Below are 17987 nucleotides of genomic sequence, written 5' to 3'. Positions count from 1 at the left end.
GCTTTGAGGAATCATTGTTATTTTGAGTGTCATGAAAGGAGCACAGACTGACTCTAGGGTCTGCAGTGTGGTCGTTGCCAAACAATACTTAATAGCAGGCTCTTCGCCACGGTACAACAAGTCCATGCTTAATCAGACTCCATAATTTCAAGCACGTCATGTGCGCACACAGACAAAGCACACTTTACGTTTTTTCAACACAAGGAAGAGATCATCTTTGTGGTTCCAAATATACATTTTAAAAAGATCACAATTTCCATTTCACCTCTACAGGGATCTTTTACTACAAGCCAAAAAAGGAAATATGAGAACCAAGCTTTCTAATTTGAGGCATTTAAACTGAAAGGTTGAAACAAAGTGGAAAGCCACATATTATCACTGCAGCCATCAAAACACACATCTTAAAACAGACAAGTGGAATATGATCAGTGTCTACAATACACAAGGAATTCAAACCTAGAGTAAATATTGATACACAAATCTATCTTGTGTTTTTTAACTACTAAGAAATAGACCAACATCAGGGGTCATGTTGTTCAAGTGTAATTAATATGTTCAAAATCATTTTTGAGTAAATGATACAACCAGCTGAAGCAACAAAGTTAAAGTGTTAAACACACTGAAAGCAGCTATAAACTTAAAGAAATATGTTTTATACTAATGACTCATCCCTTGTTACCTTAGATTCTGGAAGAATCTTTTTCATGCATGTCTTCATGATGATGTAGATTTAAAAAAATAAAACAATTCTTGGTGACTTGAGGTATATGAGGGCAGTATTTAAACAGTAAACATTAACAATAGTAAAACTGTGTTTACAAACTCTCACACAACGCTTGCAGAATAATCTAAGTGCCATTTATCAAGTCATACGCTCACTATTTCTAAAACACATGCATGATCTCCGCAAGCAGTGACTGGTCAAATGAGACTTGGAATAAACTGCACTTTTGGGGTGAAGTATTTATTTGGGAATGTCTATTTTTACTGATGTACAACTACAATAGAGTGCTATAGAGTAGTTGACGTTAATGCAATACTTTAGTTTAAAGGTCACGCTGGGTCTCAAAAAGTTCATGAGACTCTGAAAGTTTGACAATCTGACTGCCGTCCGTTATTTGTTTAAACATAGCATACCAACCCATCAATAAGGTACCATTAGCTGGTCCCTTATAGGATGTATATTTAATATCTACCCAGACATGTTCTGCCCTCTGTTGTACCTCTTTTAGCAGCCTTCTGTCCAGCTCCTGGGAAAAAGCCTCCAGTTCCTCCACCATATCCACCATAACCACCTAAAGGAAACAAAAGGGCGAAGGTGAGTGAGTTTCATAATCTATTGTGGTATAAAGAATATGGTGTTATAACCATCTTTCAACTAAATGTTACACACACCAGCAATTTCAGTTTTAATTCCAAATGACACAAACTCACCTCCTCCATAACCTCCACCGCCTCCTAGATTGCCGTAACCTTGGCGAGAAAATGATATATAGTTGAGTAAAGAGAAAGGAACAACATGAGAAATATTGTAACACATTGCAGATGACAGCAATAATAAGAGAAACGTGATATATTCAGCAGTAATTATCATTAAATAAAAAACATCACGCAATCTTTCATCAAGATATTTTACAGGACCTGTAATTTCTCCTTCCTAATGTATTTTAAAAAAATAAGGCACATGAAAAATTACACAATATCATGTGTGTTTGATTAGGTTTGATTGAAAACATTTATGTTTTTAGAGCCAAGAACTGCACCCAGGCGGGGAAAGAGTTGACCCCCAGTGAGTCAGAAACATGATAGACCAAACATGAAATATGCTTGATCATCTGGTCATGCTGTCATCTAAACACTGGAGGGAGCAGTCTGTTCTTACTGATACCAAAAGCTTCAAACTAATCTCTGGGCAGCTAAAGCTTTTGGCCGGATTTAACACACAATTAAATGTATAGCCCAGCTTTGGTATCTCGTTGCTGACAAGAGCAAATGTATTGAGCACAAAGAAAGAGAATTCTAAATACGTTTGGAAAGAGGGAAAGGACATGAAATGAAATGCTCATCACCTGCTCATGAAAAATAAATCCAAATCTTAAAATAAAAAACCCAGAAAAGTGAAACCACAGACGATACACATATTGAATTTCAAACTCAATTGTATTTTATCGTGGCCATAAATCTTAAAACATGCACATGTAAAATTGTCATGAGAAGATAAAACATTTGGAAATACTTATAAGTGAATTATTGCACTGCTTGGGTTAAGTGGCTGATATGAAATAGGGGGGAAAAACATTGTATAGGATTGACATGTAAAACAAATGTTCAAATTCATGCTTAACATTTGTTAAATGTATACACACAAAAATACGAGTTGTATTAAAAGAGGCTGTGAACTGTTTTTTCCCCAATCAGAGAAAAACATGTTGGAGTAATGACTGTTTTTTTAAACAAGAGGACATTTGAAAGCTGCCAGCAAGCAATTCCACCAAGGATCTTGTTTTCATCAATATGTTTAAGCCAACTAAATCTAGGATGAGTGCAACTGAGCATGGGAAACCAGCTGAGGGAAGGAGGTGAGGAGTGGGGGGGTCAGACTGGAGGGCAAGGTGCAGGTAATGATACTGACGAAGATCAGGAATGTGCAGGGAGACACGGATATAAAGTTAGAAGTGTGGAGTTTCATGACTTAGTCAAAACAAATGTGGGCACTGGCCTTGCCAGATTAAGCCCAAACACTAAACTATGAATCCTTTTAATAATCCATCTCCTTCAAAGCTTTCTGCTCTATACGCCTCGATTGCTCAACCATCCCAAGACACACCTCAAAGTAATAACAACAGTAATCAATTCTTATATAAATCAGTCTGATATTGGGCTTTCATTTATCCAGTGCATCTTGCATTGACACAAGGAATCTGTCTCATTTGTCCATCTTTTTTTTATCAGTCAGGAAAAAAACAAGATCGTTACAGGATGTCTGTAAAATTTTATTTTTCTTTAAAAAAAAGTTCTGTCTGGTCTGGCCTTCGGATTACAGAATGTCCAATGTGGTTTATGTTTGTCATCGTGAGTGTTGGAATATATACAGCATAGTCTGCGCAACAGAGATTATGTATGTTAATGGGAGACGATACTTGAAGAGAGAGCAGAGACGTTTCGGTTAGTCATCCATCATCTGGCCAACCTGTGCATCACCCCAACTGGCTCTGGCAGCCCTCCTCAGGGCCAGCACCTGCCACGTTGAGCTCAACTCTCTGATTTGAGATCAGGAGACACGATGCAGACACGCAGAAGTCAGCCTCAGAGGGTGTGTGTCCGTGTGTGCGACCATGAGTGCAGGCCTTGATAGATGCAAGGTGTATCGTGTGTAGTTCTGACATCACAACACTGGGCAAATAATACGCTCCAAAGTAACAAATTCTACCCTGGAGATTGGGAATTATAAGGGTGGAAGTGAGTGGACATGCTAACAAATCTGGACCACTGTTACTTTGGCATCTACCGATTGTATATTTGCTATAACTGGGGTAGAGTTTTTATACAAGAGCTCTCTGTTCTTTTGTTAAACTATTATTGTTGCAACATGTCAGTTCACACAAATAGACCTGTTTTAGCTCACATATTATTGGAAGTCTACAGCAATGTTGTTTGTTTTCTTGAACCACACACATCGAAAGTCTGCACCATGGCCGTGATATCATTTCATCTCGTTTCTTTGGTCCTGCTCCCAGTATTTCTTGATTGCTGACAAGCTGAAGGATTTCTGTAGACTTATGTAGTGTCTTATTTTCTTTGTGATCATCAAGGCATTATAGGAAAAAGCCACAGAGACCATTTGAAACCCCCAACTGTCTTGGGCTTTGGACAAAGGAATCCTAGAAAAGGTCAATACTCGAAATACCGAAACCAAATACTACACAGGAGGGAGGATTCAGGGCCAAGGATATTGGAAGGTAAGTGATGCAGTACTGCGATGCATCATAGTTTCCTTCATTTAAAAAAAAAAAAAGAAGGTGATAGACACATGGCTTACTAACCAGTTTCCATTCAGAAAAGACCACTGGCTTTCCCAGCTGTGCAGTGCACCTGAAGGTTATTGAGGTGAAATGTAGGATGACGTGTCAGTGAATAATTTAGCATCACCCTACAATGGTGATTCATTTGTGGCGGCAGGTTAAGGTATGACCTCAGCAAGGGTACACAAGTAAGTCTTGACATTCTCTGACAATGAAGGAATGTGAAATGAAAATGTGTTGAGGACAAGCTGTAATATTCATCGCCTCCTGCCGTACCATGTCTTGTGCGTTGGTATTTACACTGAAGACTGACACTGGAACAAAACTGGCCAGACAGTATGGCTGGTTCTTTCAGTCACCAGTCATGTTGTCGAACTTGGGTCCAGTACAAGTGATGGATGTGAGCCAGTGAGCACAGATATATCTGGGTTCAATCTCAAAACGGCAATTTGTTTTGCACATGCTCCACTGGGGTTAGGTAAGGTAATCCTCTGTTTCAGACCAGGGGAATACAAGAGACATTAATCAAAACATTGTCTTCAGCTCTTAGTTCCTCTCTCTTACTTGTTCTCCCAATTTCTGTGTCCTTTTCTCTCCTCTCCAAAAGACGTCTCAGGAGTTGCGCCGACCAGACATGAAGTGTTAATGGCAAAAAGCAGAGGTTGCCAAACTGGAGAAGTGAAAGATGGATTTACTCGCTCCATTCCATCTCCCCTTCTCCCTACCTTGTGAACCAGCTGGGCCTGGTGAAGGGTTTAATTTAAGAGAGCAAGGAATTCCATGGCAGAGATCCACGGTAACTGACAGCAGACGCTCAGAAAGCAAATGTTGGGGCTTGAGCTCTGGAAGGTCCAGGAAATTAGGAGTATTTGTTTTTCACCATAGTCTTTATTTTAGCTCATATTTAATCAGGGACAAGTTCTAAGAACAAATATTTATTTAGTAAAAAACCAGGAGACAGAAAAATGTATTTTATGTCTACCTTAACCTTTTAAAAATACTGTTGGTGAGAAAGAAGTCGGGCAGGACACAAACAAATTATCAATTGTGATTCTTCAACAAACCAGTAAACCATAAACACAAAGAGTAAAATAAAAGTGGTAAGAAGCACAGAGGCATTCTTTGGTCATGCTAATGCTGCAATTTTCCCAAATGTCATGATAACTTTATCTTCAAAGGCTCTGTGGAGGTCGCCAGAGAAGCAGTCCACTCTGACTGACTCTGAAATTCTGTTCTCCGGCTGTGGTCCCATAAACATTTTAACTTTAAGAGCAAAGTCCATTATTATGTCCTTCGCAGTCATGACACCACATTTAAATCAGTGTCAAATTATCACACTGTTCCACCTCCAAGTTGCTGGATAGATTGCATTCTTTTGAGTTGACGCAGGACAAGGATGAGAGCACAATGGTGCGAGGTGCTGTAGTGATTCCATATCGCGTGAGACAAGTGGACACCCTAACGCTCTCATGACCTCCCCTGCTCCTTGTCACTTCCAGGTTCTCTGTGCTGTCAGTCACAGGAACCAACTGCGAGAAGCTGGACCGGTCGCATGTTGGACTAATCAGGCATTCAAACAGTCACACCACTACAAACAAACTCTCTTCACCTCTGGCTGGTTTGGAGCCAGCCGACTTTGGCGGCAAGCCTTTTATTGTTTTCTATTTCCTTTTCCATGGAGTCATTGACACTATGAGAGGTCCCAAAGCCACAGCCTCCCTCGTTGCCAGATGACCCCAAGTGCAAAACTCTCAGAGCTTCTAGAGACAAACAGTGAAAGGATGCCTCATTATCCAACAGGAGGGGGCAGCCTTCAGGTTAAAATCAGTAGGTGATCTTTGTAAATCTAAACTAAAGAAGAGACTGTTCTTTGTTTCACTAACAATGATGAATACACTTGAGGATCTCATCAACCCCCACATTTTGTCGTCAAGTAACATGATCTCTCAGGCATATTACAAAATTAGGGTTTACTGTGAAAGTCCCCATTACACGCTATGAGGATTACAAGCAGTGCCACTGTGCCAAACTTGGCTGCTTTGCCCAATGGCGTCTGTGGCGGTCTGATCTCACCAGTCCTTGGGAGTCTCTCACCCCCACACACACATGCCTCAGTTCAAACACATCTGTTCAAAGACCATTACTGCTGTTCCTTAATTCAAACTGTGCTAATTTGTACACCATGCATTACAACACATTCTCTGAGTTTGTGATGTAATTTTTGCCACAAGTTGTACAGAGCAGAACAAGATATGCTATTAGTTTTCACCAAGACTTGTCTCTTGTTGCAGTTTCTGTGAGAGTTGAGATCCTCTTCTGTACCACTTTTAACCACTTTTAAAGGAATGTCACAGTTACTCTGCCAACACTGAGCCTCTGAGTATGTCTGAAGAGTATCCCTAAGCCGGTGCTTATACCGTTACCCATTTTAGCTTGGCACACACACACACACACACACACACACACACACACACACACACACACACACACACACACACACACACACACACACACACACACACACACACACACACACACACACACACACACACACACACACACACACACACACACACACACACACACACACACACACACACACACACACACACACACACACACACACACACACACACACACACACACACACACACACACACACACACACACACACACACACACACACACAGCATGTTCTGGAAAGCCATTCAGACACAGCAGAAACAAACTGCAAGCATTGGCGTATACAGTAAAACCCAAAGAATCCAATTTTGAAAAATCTGCTGCAGTTTTATGTCTAGAGAAGTTCATTATGTGAATATTTGATAGGGTGTGATAACCAGTAAACAAACACAGCTACAATGGTATGTAAAGTTTGCGAAGTGTGTTTCCTCCTCCAGATGTTCCACATATGCATGTAACTGCTATTCTGCTGAATACTTTTCTGACAACTCATGGTTTAGACCAGTGCTCTACAGGACGGCTCGGCTTAAATCATGCATATTGAACCACTGATATTAGGTTCATGGGATAGCCTCAAAACGATTTTCAAAGTTCTTGAGTCATTATAAAGCCTGTGATCATTGTGCAGTCATCTAAAGCATTTCACTATTACAAACATATGGGATACTTTAAAAAGAAAAAGTGAGCTATAGATACATTGTCACTGACAGTTGGATCGCTGTTACCAAGTTGTACATTACATGTATGTAGAGATACTATATAAGGCCAACGCTGAAGTCATTTAATACAGCACTGAATCTGGGGAAGTATTGGATAATCCAGATATCCAGAACATTTCACTAAGGTGATATGATAGGCGACTCACATCATTACAAATGTACTGAAAAATAAATAAACCAACGTTTCAAAAGCCTTGCTTTAAAAGTCAACTATTATAAAAAATCCACGTTTTCATGTATTTTATACATAAACATGTGTCCCCTTTTGAAAGTTTCAGGAAAAAAGATTCTCTCTCTTTTTGTCCTGATCCATTTCTATAAAAACCTGTCTGAAAATGAGCTGATCAGATTTCGGCCACTTTATGATGTATTGGATAATCCAGATATCCAGAACATTTCACTAAGGTGATATGATAGGCGACTCACATCATTACAAATGTACTGAAAAATAAATAAACCAACGCTTTAAAAGTCAACTATTATAAAAAATCCACGTTTTCATGTATTTTATACATAAACATGTGTCCCCTTTTGAAAGTTTCAGGAAAAAAGATTCTCTCTCTTTTTGTCCTGATCCATTTCTATAAAAACCTGTCTGAAAATGAGCTGATCAGATTTCGGCCACTTTATGATGTCATAACAATGTTTTGGCTTGTGTAACCATTAGCCAATAACCAACCAAGGTAACCCCCCCCCCCCCCTTATCACCTGCATCTCCTCCTAGAGCACCATTGTGTTCTTTTTAACCAAATATTTCTCAGAGGGGTGTGGGGGGTAGCTCCTTATTTTCATCTAAAGTAACAGACAGAGAATCAGCACTTTTGAAATCAGGGTTTAACAGACTTCGATTTACAATAACTACAAGAAGGTCCTTCAACTGGTGATCTGTCTTCCTGGACTCTTTCTCCATCACTACATAAACAACACTCAGGCTGTGCTGCCAGATGGATAACGATAGCGCTCCATGATCCAGGCCTCCTGGCCAACGGAGCAGGGGAGAGGCCGTGAGAGCATGCGATGCGACGGGATGGCTCATCAACCAACACAGCGAACATGGAAAGAAATTAGACCGGTGGTAACATAGTCACAGGAAAACTATCATGCAAACAGAACAGGCTGGTGAAAGGCCAGGATGCTGTTATGGAGTCATAGTGAAAGCATTGGTTCAATTTGGGAAGTTAGAAATTGCAATTAGCGTGAGTGATTAGACACAATTTAAAACTAATAAAGCCTTATCTTACTCTTGCTTTATGCCAATTTCATTTTATTCTTTGGAAAAAATTAAGGAGATTATTAAAAGACACTAACAACATCTTGTGACATCATCCAAAAAAAAACGATTTGGGTAGCTACAGGCATTTCCAATGTGAATATACACAGTAATTGCTGTGTGTATATTGGGTGGGCTAATTCTAATGTCCTCTGCAGACAGTCTAGCTTCCAAGATATTTAACACTTGGAACTGAGACTTTTTTTTAAGGACACATTAGGGAATTGTGGAGGAAAGAAGAGAGGAAAAGGCCTTTCACATATGTATAGTGTCTGAATAACCAACAGTTAAAGTAACTTGTGGTGTGTGTCTTTGTATGTCTGTGTCCATGTTTTGAACACTGCATTATACGCATTTACAGGCAGATGCTTGCAGTCTCTGAAAGCAGAGGACAGGTCTGAGCTCCAGTAATGAGAAGCACATGTGTTCCAGGAGACTAAACCTCCTCCAAGTTCACCTTCTTTTGGCTAAACACTTTCATCCTCACCTCAATCCATCAGTGTCCTTCCTTTCATCAAGCTCTCTATGCATGTGTGTTATGTAAATGAATATGCATATAATGTGTGTGGTATGTGTATATACATATATAGTATACGGTTTGTTCTCAAGAGTTATTGGTTGTTCCCGTCCTCCTCGCTTCAGCCCTGTCTCTTCTCTGTCCTCCCAATATCCCTTCCATCTTTCCATTTCCATGCATTTCCGAGGACACTCAACGTTACTTTAAACAATGACCTTGATATGTTCCAGAGGGTTTGAAGGTTTTGAAAATAGAAGAACCAGGTGTACTGAAAGGCTGTGCGTTTTAAATTGCATATTGGATTCACATATTATTGTAAGCGATCCAAACAGTGCAGTTGAAATGAGAGGGTAGGGGTGCTATAACAATGTTCTTGATTACCTACAAAAGAGGAATATTTCTAGATACAGCCTTTAAGTGAGCAATCGTTTGTGTTGGCCACAGGCTATACAAACTTCAAATCATTAATTACAGGTATTTGTATAGGTATACTCTCTGCAGGCTTGTCTGTAGTCACAGAAGGATCCAAGATTGCAGAACTTGTAGACCTGTTGTGTTATTGACCAATGTAATCCATCATCTTAAAGTATATAGATATTTCCATCTTTAAGCGCGATTTTATCTTGTATCTAATTGCGGGGACTATTTTCCATTACTTTACATTGTTATGATAACTCAGTGGCAGGGAAGAGCCAAAATAAAGGTGAGATAAGTAGTGAGAACAATATAAACTCAGCCTTCAGTTTATTTGTAATACTTATCTAAATATCATGCAGTATACCCTGCAATAAATCCTACTTTAATTGAAGCAGGCTGTGGTTTGTGGTGCTGCTGAGATGTATTGCATTACAATGTTATGTTGTATGCTCATATTATTAAGCTGACATTGTCAATTTCCGCAAGTGCAAAAATCACATAAACTAGTGCAATAACTTCTACGAATGCCACCTTTTTGTTAGGCGCCTCAAATCAAATCAAGTTTTATTTATATAGCACATTTATAAACGATTTTTGGTGGAGCCAAAGTGCTGTACATATAATAAAAATAGCCTACAGTAGAGACACTTTACAGCAAAGCCTCTGGCTAGCTGATGATACCAACTTCAGGCAAGCTGCAAACAACACACTGCCAGCTAGCCGTCAAATTCATTACTTTAGTCAGACATAATTGACAGACTTAATGTTTTTCACACACATCTCCCACAAACTGTATATGGCCAGACACTTAAAAAACACCAATGAAAGATTTGTGTAATCATGTAGATCCTCATTGATAAAAAGGATAATATATTTAATTTATATAGCGCTATCTCATCTGCCAAGACAAATCTCGAAGTGCTTTGACACTTTGAAGGATAGACAAAATATTAATAAAATATACATGTATATTTACTTACAACATGTGATTATATTTGTGTATTGTATATACATGTATTGCTCTCTGAGATTTTAGAAATATACTGTAGGTATCCCTCCTAGACACATTCTCTCTCAACCTAAAACAGAGTGTTTTAATGGTAGAGTAAAACTACACCGAGAGCAAAAACCTCTTTGTCCGTTATAAACTGCCTTAACACTGTCTGAAAGAGGCTAGCATAAAAAAGCCAGGTTTGGCAATCACATCATGAGGACTGAGCCCACCTTTAACTGAACACAGGAAAGGAGAGGGTGTCCAACAGCTGTTCATAAAGAGGAAGTTCCTCTTTCCAACTTTCAGTGTATTGTCAAAAGCTGTATGCTGACAGCCTTCACAATTAGTGTGACATTTACAAGATCTTGCATTAGCTGGGCTGCAATGCACTGCAGTCACGCTACTCACATAGCCAGCTGCTGTTCTCCATTACTGGCCAAGCAAGGTGCATATCTGTGGAATGTCCCTGCAAGGCTTCCACATAAGAATGAATGGCAGCTCTCTTAATGTGTGTGTGACTGTGCATCTAAGATAGTTGTTTGCATTTGTGTGTCCAGAATCGTGCTTTATATACTAATAGTTAATAAAGGGGTCGAAGATGTTCATGAGCTTGTAGAATATAAATTCTTATGGTATGTGTTCTGCAACATAAGCCAAAGACTGACTAACTAATGCAGATAGATTTAACCTGCCATTAAGAGTCTTACCTGCTGCTGTACTGTGGACGTGCATTTGAATAGTAATAGAGATATTACTTGTAAGATATGCAAAAAGTTGTCATATCCAAATGTGGATAGCTTCATATCTGATGGAATGCAATAAGGCCAAAATGAAAAGTAAACGCTATTGGAAAGGGAAATTCACGGATTACAGACCAAAACTACAAAAACAATATATATTACATACACTATTACAACCCCTTAGGGATTTTAAGCCCTTTGTTACCTTTAAGAAAACCTGAAATGACCCATAGCGCTGTCTTAAGAGATTTGTAATGGAGGGAACACCTAGATCCAAACAGCACTTACTTAAAAAAACACAAGGAACTGCCTTTAACATCCTGTGCCACACACTAGAGAAAGAACTTAAATACATACAAAAGCCAGGGCAATATTTCCCACACAGCTCTGTTGCCACCAGCCAAAACAAACCTCTACCAAATACTTGATATTAGGTCATTTACACAAAATGGCTCCCCTCTAACTGCTCTTAAGGGCGAAGGTGTGGCACTCCAGAGTCTATAAAACGGTTGCTTGTTTCCTTATCTTTGTCGACACGTAGAGGTAAGCCAAGATAGTATCAGCAATGCTTACGGAAATTCAGCTATGGCTAAACATTGCTCACACAGCAATGCAGCGCAGACTGGGATACAGCAAAGGAAAATATTTACTGTATGGTATCGGAGAGAAGGGCCACGGTCAATTTCAACACGGGGGTTTCCAGATATTGTAGGGGTCTAACATTACAATAACATTAATCAGTGCCCTGGCATCATTGTTAGTCAGGCGTTGATGCCCGTTTGCCAATCACCACCCCCCATACAGCAGAGGTGTAATGTTCCTGGAAATATCTGCATCAACCCACCCTGTCAGGACGCCCCACAGCTGCCAAGCAACTTTGTGATAAGAAAACTTGGTGACAACCCATCAAAAGACCCTGTAGCCCCTTCCCTGCATCCGTGCATGTCTCCCTATTCTATTGGTGTGTGCACTTATTGTGGTTTATACATTAAATAAACATTTTCCACCCTATACAAATACATTTCCTTTCTTTAAAAGTGCAAGTATTGCAAAGGAGTATTCCATTCAACAATCTGTTCACCTTTACGGCTTTATAGCTTTTACCTCATTGAACTTTAATTTAGTGTACTGTAACAACACATGGTTAGGAATACGTTTTCAAATCTAACATATTTATATAAATGAATATAAATGTTTCCATTTTAATATATGCACATACAAAATACAAAGTACATTTTCTATTAAGTTAGACCACAAAACTGTTGTTAACTAACCTGGTTTTGGGGGCTTTCCACCTTGTCCTGTTGGGCGAAAACAAGTAAAAACACATGTGAGGCTACACGTTTGCCCTTTATCAAAACTGTCCATATTGTCATATATTCTTGTGTACAGTATATACCGTGTATGACAATAATCATTTTCTGTTACCAATAATTAAAAACGTGTGTTAATATGATTTAAAAACTCAATTTAAAAGGCCAATTAAGATATTAAAGGCAAACTATTAGTGACAACAAGTTTTAATTGTCATCTTCTTACCTGCTCCCAGTCCTCCAACGCCCAAGCCACCGTGCCCAACGCCTCCTGGCACCAGACCCCCTGGTCCTACTCCACGGCCCCCACCTCCATAACCTCCAACTGTCAGGGTCAAACACAGCGATTGTGATCATATTGTCATTATTGTTGTCAAAATGCATTGCTATCATCTGCTAATAATGTTCTTGCCTTGTGGTCATGTTGTAATCGTCATTACTTAGGCTTTCCATTGCTAAGATTATGATAACCATTACTCACCCCTCAGCTTGTAAAATATGTAACCGGCCACACATTTGCAGACCTCAAACCTCAAAATGTTTTCCAATAAAATGACTCAATAACAGTGGTTGGCTCAACACAAATTGTTTATTGCTACAGCAATGTTCTGAGCATTTAATTATAAGCTTGTGGTATTGTGACAAGGAAGTGTGTGCATGTGTTACCGCCATGCAGGTCGGACCAGACCGAAGCTGAGGGATTTGGTTTTATACAATTATTTCTTCTTGAAGTTCAGTACTTCCTGCAGTAATGGCTTTAGTACTCCTTTAGTACTCCTGGCTATACAACATGTAGTAATGTAAGTAATACAGATTTCTAAATATTTGACAATATAATTCCCTACTAATAAACAGTGTTCCCTTTTTATATCCAAGCAGCGAAACAGAAGTGCACCAGTGCACGATTAACCAGATACGATTCTTATACAGGAGATGGGGGAAAGGATCATAAATCTAATGTCTCTACTACTCACCTGCAGCTTTTGCTGGTTTATAGCCCGCAGGGACTCCTCCAGCAGACCCTTGTAAAATAATAATCATACAAAGTATATAGTTATGGTATGCGTACATCTAGTGATGTAATGTACAGTTTTTTGGCTAAGCAATTTAATATTACACCATCCGAAGTCCTACTTTGTTACAGGACACCCTGATTGAGCGTATTGTAGCGTCTTGTGGCATTTTATACATCGGCATTTGTTTCTTTACTATGAGAGTGCAAAGCTCCATACAGCTTGTAGGAGCTTTACAATTCTATTTATTTAAACTTATCCATAATACATACTGCAATGAATAAAGTGAGTTATATGCAACTGTAGGAAGTATTACTGTTGCATGATCCTAAAGGCATGACATTTATAAAAATAAACGTGTTAATTATTTTATCTTTTGAGTAAAACAATGAATTACTACATCACTCAGATATTTGTTATACCGATCTGTGTTAACTTTCAGTAAAACCTCTGGTCTTAACTGGTATAACTGTTCTACGTCTGCTAAACACCAACAGACTTTGTTTGTCGCTGTGTTGTGGATTATTCTCTTTAAACTGTCCAAGCAGTCAGCAGAGGCTCTGTTACCTGGAAAGAATCCAGTTCCTGGTCCGGCGCCTCCTGGTCCAATCCCAGTACCAGGTGGTACATACACACCTGAAACATACAAGAGAGAATGCATAGGTCATCCTCTATCAACAACACGCATGACACCATCTAAAAGTTATCTGAGATAAATGTGTAGCCAATCAGTTCTAAGCCGTCCATGTCTTTTTGATTATTATTTTATTGCAATGAACAGCATTTCTGAACAATGACTCCCCTTTTATTAGGTAAACATTCTCTAACACTTCCATCATCTCTGACACCAAAACGGAAATCTGTCTTGGCATAAACATGTGCCATGGGCAGCATATTGAAATGTGAACACAGCAGTTCCAGCCAAAGTGAAAGCAAAGAAACTAAACTGTATAGGTTTGATCATGAGAACGTTCTAATTGTATTCCTACTGATGAGGTATTGCAGTTGGAAAGCTGCTGCAGTGCTGTGGACACCCTACACCCCCACCTGCATCCCCTAACCTCATTTCATGACAGATTTCTGGAATCAACCCATGCAGAGAAACCCCTGAGAGGGTCGTTCTGGATCCCAGACATGGTGGCCTCATGTGTGCAAGAAACAGCAATGAAATAAAATAACGGGAGAATTAAAAATTCCCTCTAGTTGTTATGGGATGACTAAAAGCTAAACCCTACGAGACTGGTGAGCTGAGGCCAGAAATACCAATTTATTTGAGGGAAAAACCTGGTTCATATCAATAAAAACAAAACGCAGAGGAGAGAACAGGGCTACAGGATCACTATGATTACGTTTAATGGCAATTACATGCGGTGGGAGGCCAATTAATTTAAACCACATGTCAAAGGCGATAATGTTTTATTAGCAAATGTGAACACTGAGCTTTGTTCTGCCCACTGAGTGTAGACACTGGGGGGAAAACATTACCAGCTTGTCACCTAAGGAGGCAAATGTTGGGAATTAGGTGTGCCTACATATTACTCAAATGCACTGAAAAATGCTTTAACCTTTTAACTAACAAGCTGTGACATATTTAATTGGTTTGTGCTATTGTACTTCAGCGCTGATTGATGAAACAAACTCATGATATGCATTATCCAGCAGGAAACTCCAAAAATCAACTGTTGGAAGGGTTGTAAAGAGATGTAATCATATACCCAATGCTAAGAACCATCAGGTGTGGAATGACTAGCAAAGAAATTGAGCAAGAGTTTGTCTTTTTGGATAGACAATCTGAAACGACACTGCAGATTCTGAAAGCCAACAAGGGTTTTAGAGTATGGTCATGAGAAATGTAGGCGAATATTCCATCATTTAAGTTTTTTCGTGAAGCAGTATACGTTATGGTGGCAGCTGTGGCTTTGGACACAAAATTATTCCATGAATGAACGAATGGACAGAAGAGATTAAACTAATGTATCCAGGTCTGGGACATGGACGATGGCAGAACTAATCAGTTTTCCTGGGATCTGGCCTTGTAAAACTGAGGACTTACTGCAGAGAAGGTACAATCCTACAGGGTCAAATAAAAATGAGGAAAACATAAGAAAGTCCAGGGTTATGTACTTGATCATCAAATGGCTAAGTCACTGCAAGTAATGTGTATGCATGTGCTTGTGTCTCTGTCAGTTTGTCCATGCCACTGGCTTCAGATCTCAGGTGCAGGCAGCACACGCCTGGGATTGAGTGATTGTTGGAATTGAGCTCTTCATTTAACAATCAAAAAGAGGATTTCCTGTCTCGACACAGCAAGCGGGGCAAAGGGAGAATGTCTGCTCCAGTTTTCCTTTCGCTCAATTCCATCATGTTACAATACAAATGCTAGAGAGCATCAGGTTCACTGCGATTGTGCAGTCATAGTCACACACCGACATTTGCCAGGTGACCTTCCCTACATTAATATAAAAATAAAAGTAATTTTCCTTAATTATTATCATCATCATCACCACGTGCGTACGCATCTTGTGAACTCCACCAGGTCGTGGGAATGTGCTGGAATGTGTGTGATGGACAATATTGACTTGCAGAGCTCAAGGGAATAGATGAGGCAAAACGAATTGCACAGTCGACAGTCAAGAGTTCACTCTGACTGTTAGTGATATGATTAATGGTGGTTAATAAAAAATCCTTGGAAAGAAGATTTGAAATTATTACCGAGTGGTGAGTTTTTTTAATAGGGATCGTGCTGAAACAATGGCTTAACTATTGAAAGATAAGAATGTCAAATACTGTATAGCCGAATGTGTTAAGCAAAGCAAACTAGAGGATGACAAGTTAGAAGTCATCTCTGACAACTATGTTATGAGGCGATGGTGATGTTATTCCATTAACAAGATTCCTGACAGTGATTTAAATCTATCTTTACTCCATTTTGCATTTGAATCTGCCCAAACTTAAGGCTCAAAGTCGACGGTGAATCAGTAAATTAGAAATACAGCCAGTTAAGCAAAATGGAGATAAGTCAAATTGAAAGATTGGGAGAAAAATGATTGAGATAATTGTACACATTATTATTATCAAAACAGTCTATGAAACTGGTGGATGATTTTTTTTGGCGGCAGTTAGGTTGCTCAATTTTCAGCCCATGATGATGTCGTAGAGATTTCCAAGAACCCCAGTAACAACAAAGAAGTTTACGGTAACTTTTTCGTTTATAAGGGAAAATCCTGTCAAGACTTGACACTTTCACATGGTTATTAAATCCAAAATCCAAAAAAAGCAGTGCAATTGCTGAGAAATGTCAAAATCAGATTTAGGTTTCTAGAGGATTTTAATGTGTATTTGTATACAACACAAAAATGACAGTGAGCAGATCAAGGGCTTAGCATTAGAAGAAAATCATTAACGTAAACAACATATGCATATGTTTTGGTTTTGGTCTCTCCAATTACCTTGTATAGAATTTTGATAAAATGACGTAATCCACCAGACACAAGCAAGCAGGTAGAAAGAACTGTTTCCAGCACATGTTTGGTTTAGTTTTGCATCATGTCCTGTTCTGTACGCTGGCCTAGAAAGTATGAATTGACATGTTTCAAGTATTTTCAATATCAATGCAGGCAATGGAGCCCACAGAAAGTGTTAGATGAATATTATCCAGTCTAAGTTGAAAAAGTAACACTACGCTGAGATGGTCTAATAACAGTTTTTTTTACATACAAATTTAATTTATGAGTTGATGGAACATTTTCAAGGTGCTATGATTAAAAACACCAACACATGCAGCCTTACTAATGCTAAATACGACAATCCCCAAATGTTTCCAAAGATGTACGGACCATACCATTTATGATCACAGAGCTGCACTCTAAATTGTTTGGGAAGTCCTTCAGACTATAATGTGTTTATATCAACACTGACCACCTGACATGAAATTAAAATAAAATGTTGGCAAACTAGAAAACTGTTTGCTGTGTTTTGAAATATCCCAGAAGAGAAGGTTTGGTCTCTTGGTCTATGGAAAGCTCTCATACTGAAACCCAGAGCAACAGAGTAGTGAAGCAAACACTGTGGTTGCAGGCACTTTCAAATATCCTGTTATCAGACATATGACAGCTGGCCCACTATCAGTCAGCCCTCGTCTATTTTCCACAGCATGTTGTAGGCAAGAGAAAGAGAGTGGAGAGCTTCAAAACATTTAAATAAATTGGTCCATCTTTTTCTGGTAACAGACCTCAACCTAACTCCACCGTCGCTTTCTACAAGGCCAAACCTTGACAGTGAAATTACCCTGAAGTAGGACATTGGTGTGAAGTATGGCAGGTATATACCAGCAAACAAATTCACAGCCCATTATCGACCATATTTGAACCCCTAAGAAGATCTGATTCTCACCCTGTTCTTATTGAATGTGGCTTTTGAGTGTCTGAAGTATCGTCTACCAACTGGCAGAACATCGTTACATAATTAGATAAGATGTGCCTTTTAAAACAACAAATTGAGTCTGTAACAGATGTGGACT

The 17987-nt window shown here is 39.2% G+C and overlaps 1 protein-coding gene across 2 annotated transcripts in view; it reads right to left on the bottom strand.

Annotated features, from left to right (window-relative positions):
• The window catches only part of elna (elastin a), a 47928-nt gene that overhangs the window by 25062 nt on the left and 4879 nt on the right, over nucleotides 1-17987 (bottom strand). For both annotated transcript variants that reach the window (XM_071205197.1, XM_071205196.1), the window contains exons 2-7: nucleotides 14036-14104; nucleotides 13430-13477; nucleotides 12682-12780; nucleotides 12417-12443; nucleotides 1435-1473; nucleotides 1224-1295 (exon numbers count right to left, since the gene is read on the bottom strand). In XM_071205197.1, coding sequence (XP_071061298.1) covers nucleotides 1224-1295; nucleotides 1435-1473; nucleotides 12417-12443; nucleotides 12682-12780; nucleotides 13430-13477; nucleotides 14036-14104 — 354 coding nt within the window. The remainder of the gene's footprint in view (nucleotides 1-1223; nucleotides 1296-1434; nucleotides 1474-12416; nucleotides 12444-12681; nucleotides 12781-13429; nucleotides 13478-14035; nucleotides 14105-17987) is intronic.

Source organism: Pseudochaenichthys georgianus, chromosome 13 (assembly GCF_902827115.2).
Source record: "Pseudochaenichthys georgianus chromosome 13, fPseGeo1.2, whole genome shotgun sequence".
NCBI classification, from domain to species: domain Eukaryota; kingdom Metazoa; phylum Chordata; class Actinopteri; order Perciformes; family Channichthyidae; genus Pseudochaenichthys; species Pseudochaenichthys georgianus.
This window is presented reverse-complemented; position numbering and strand designations above follow the sequence as displayed.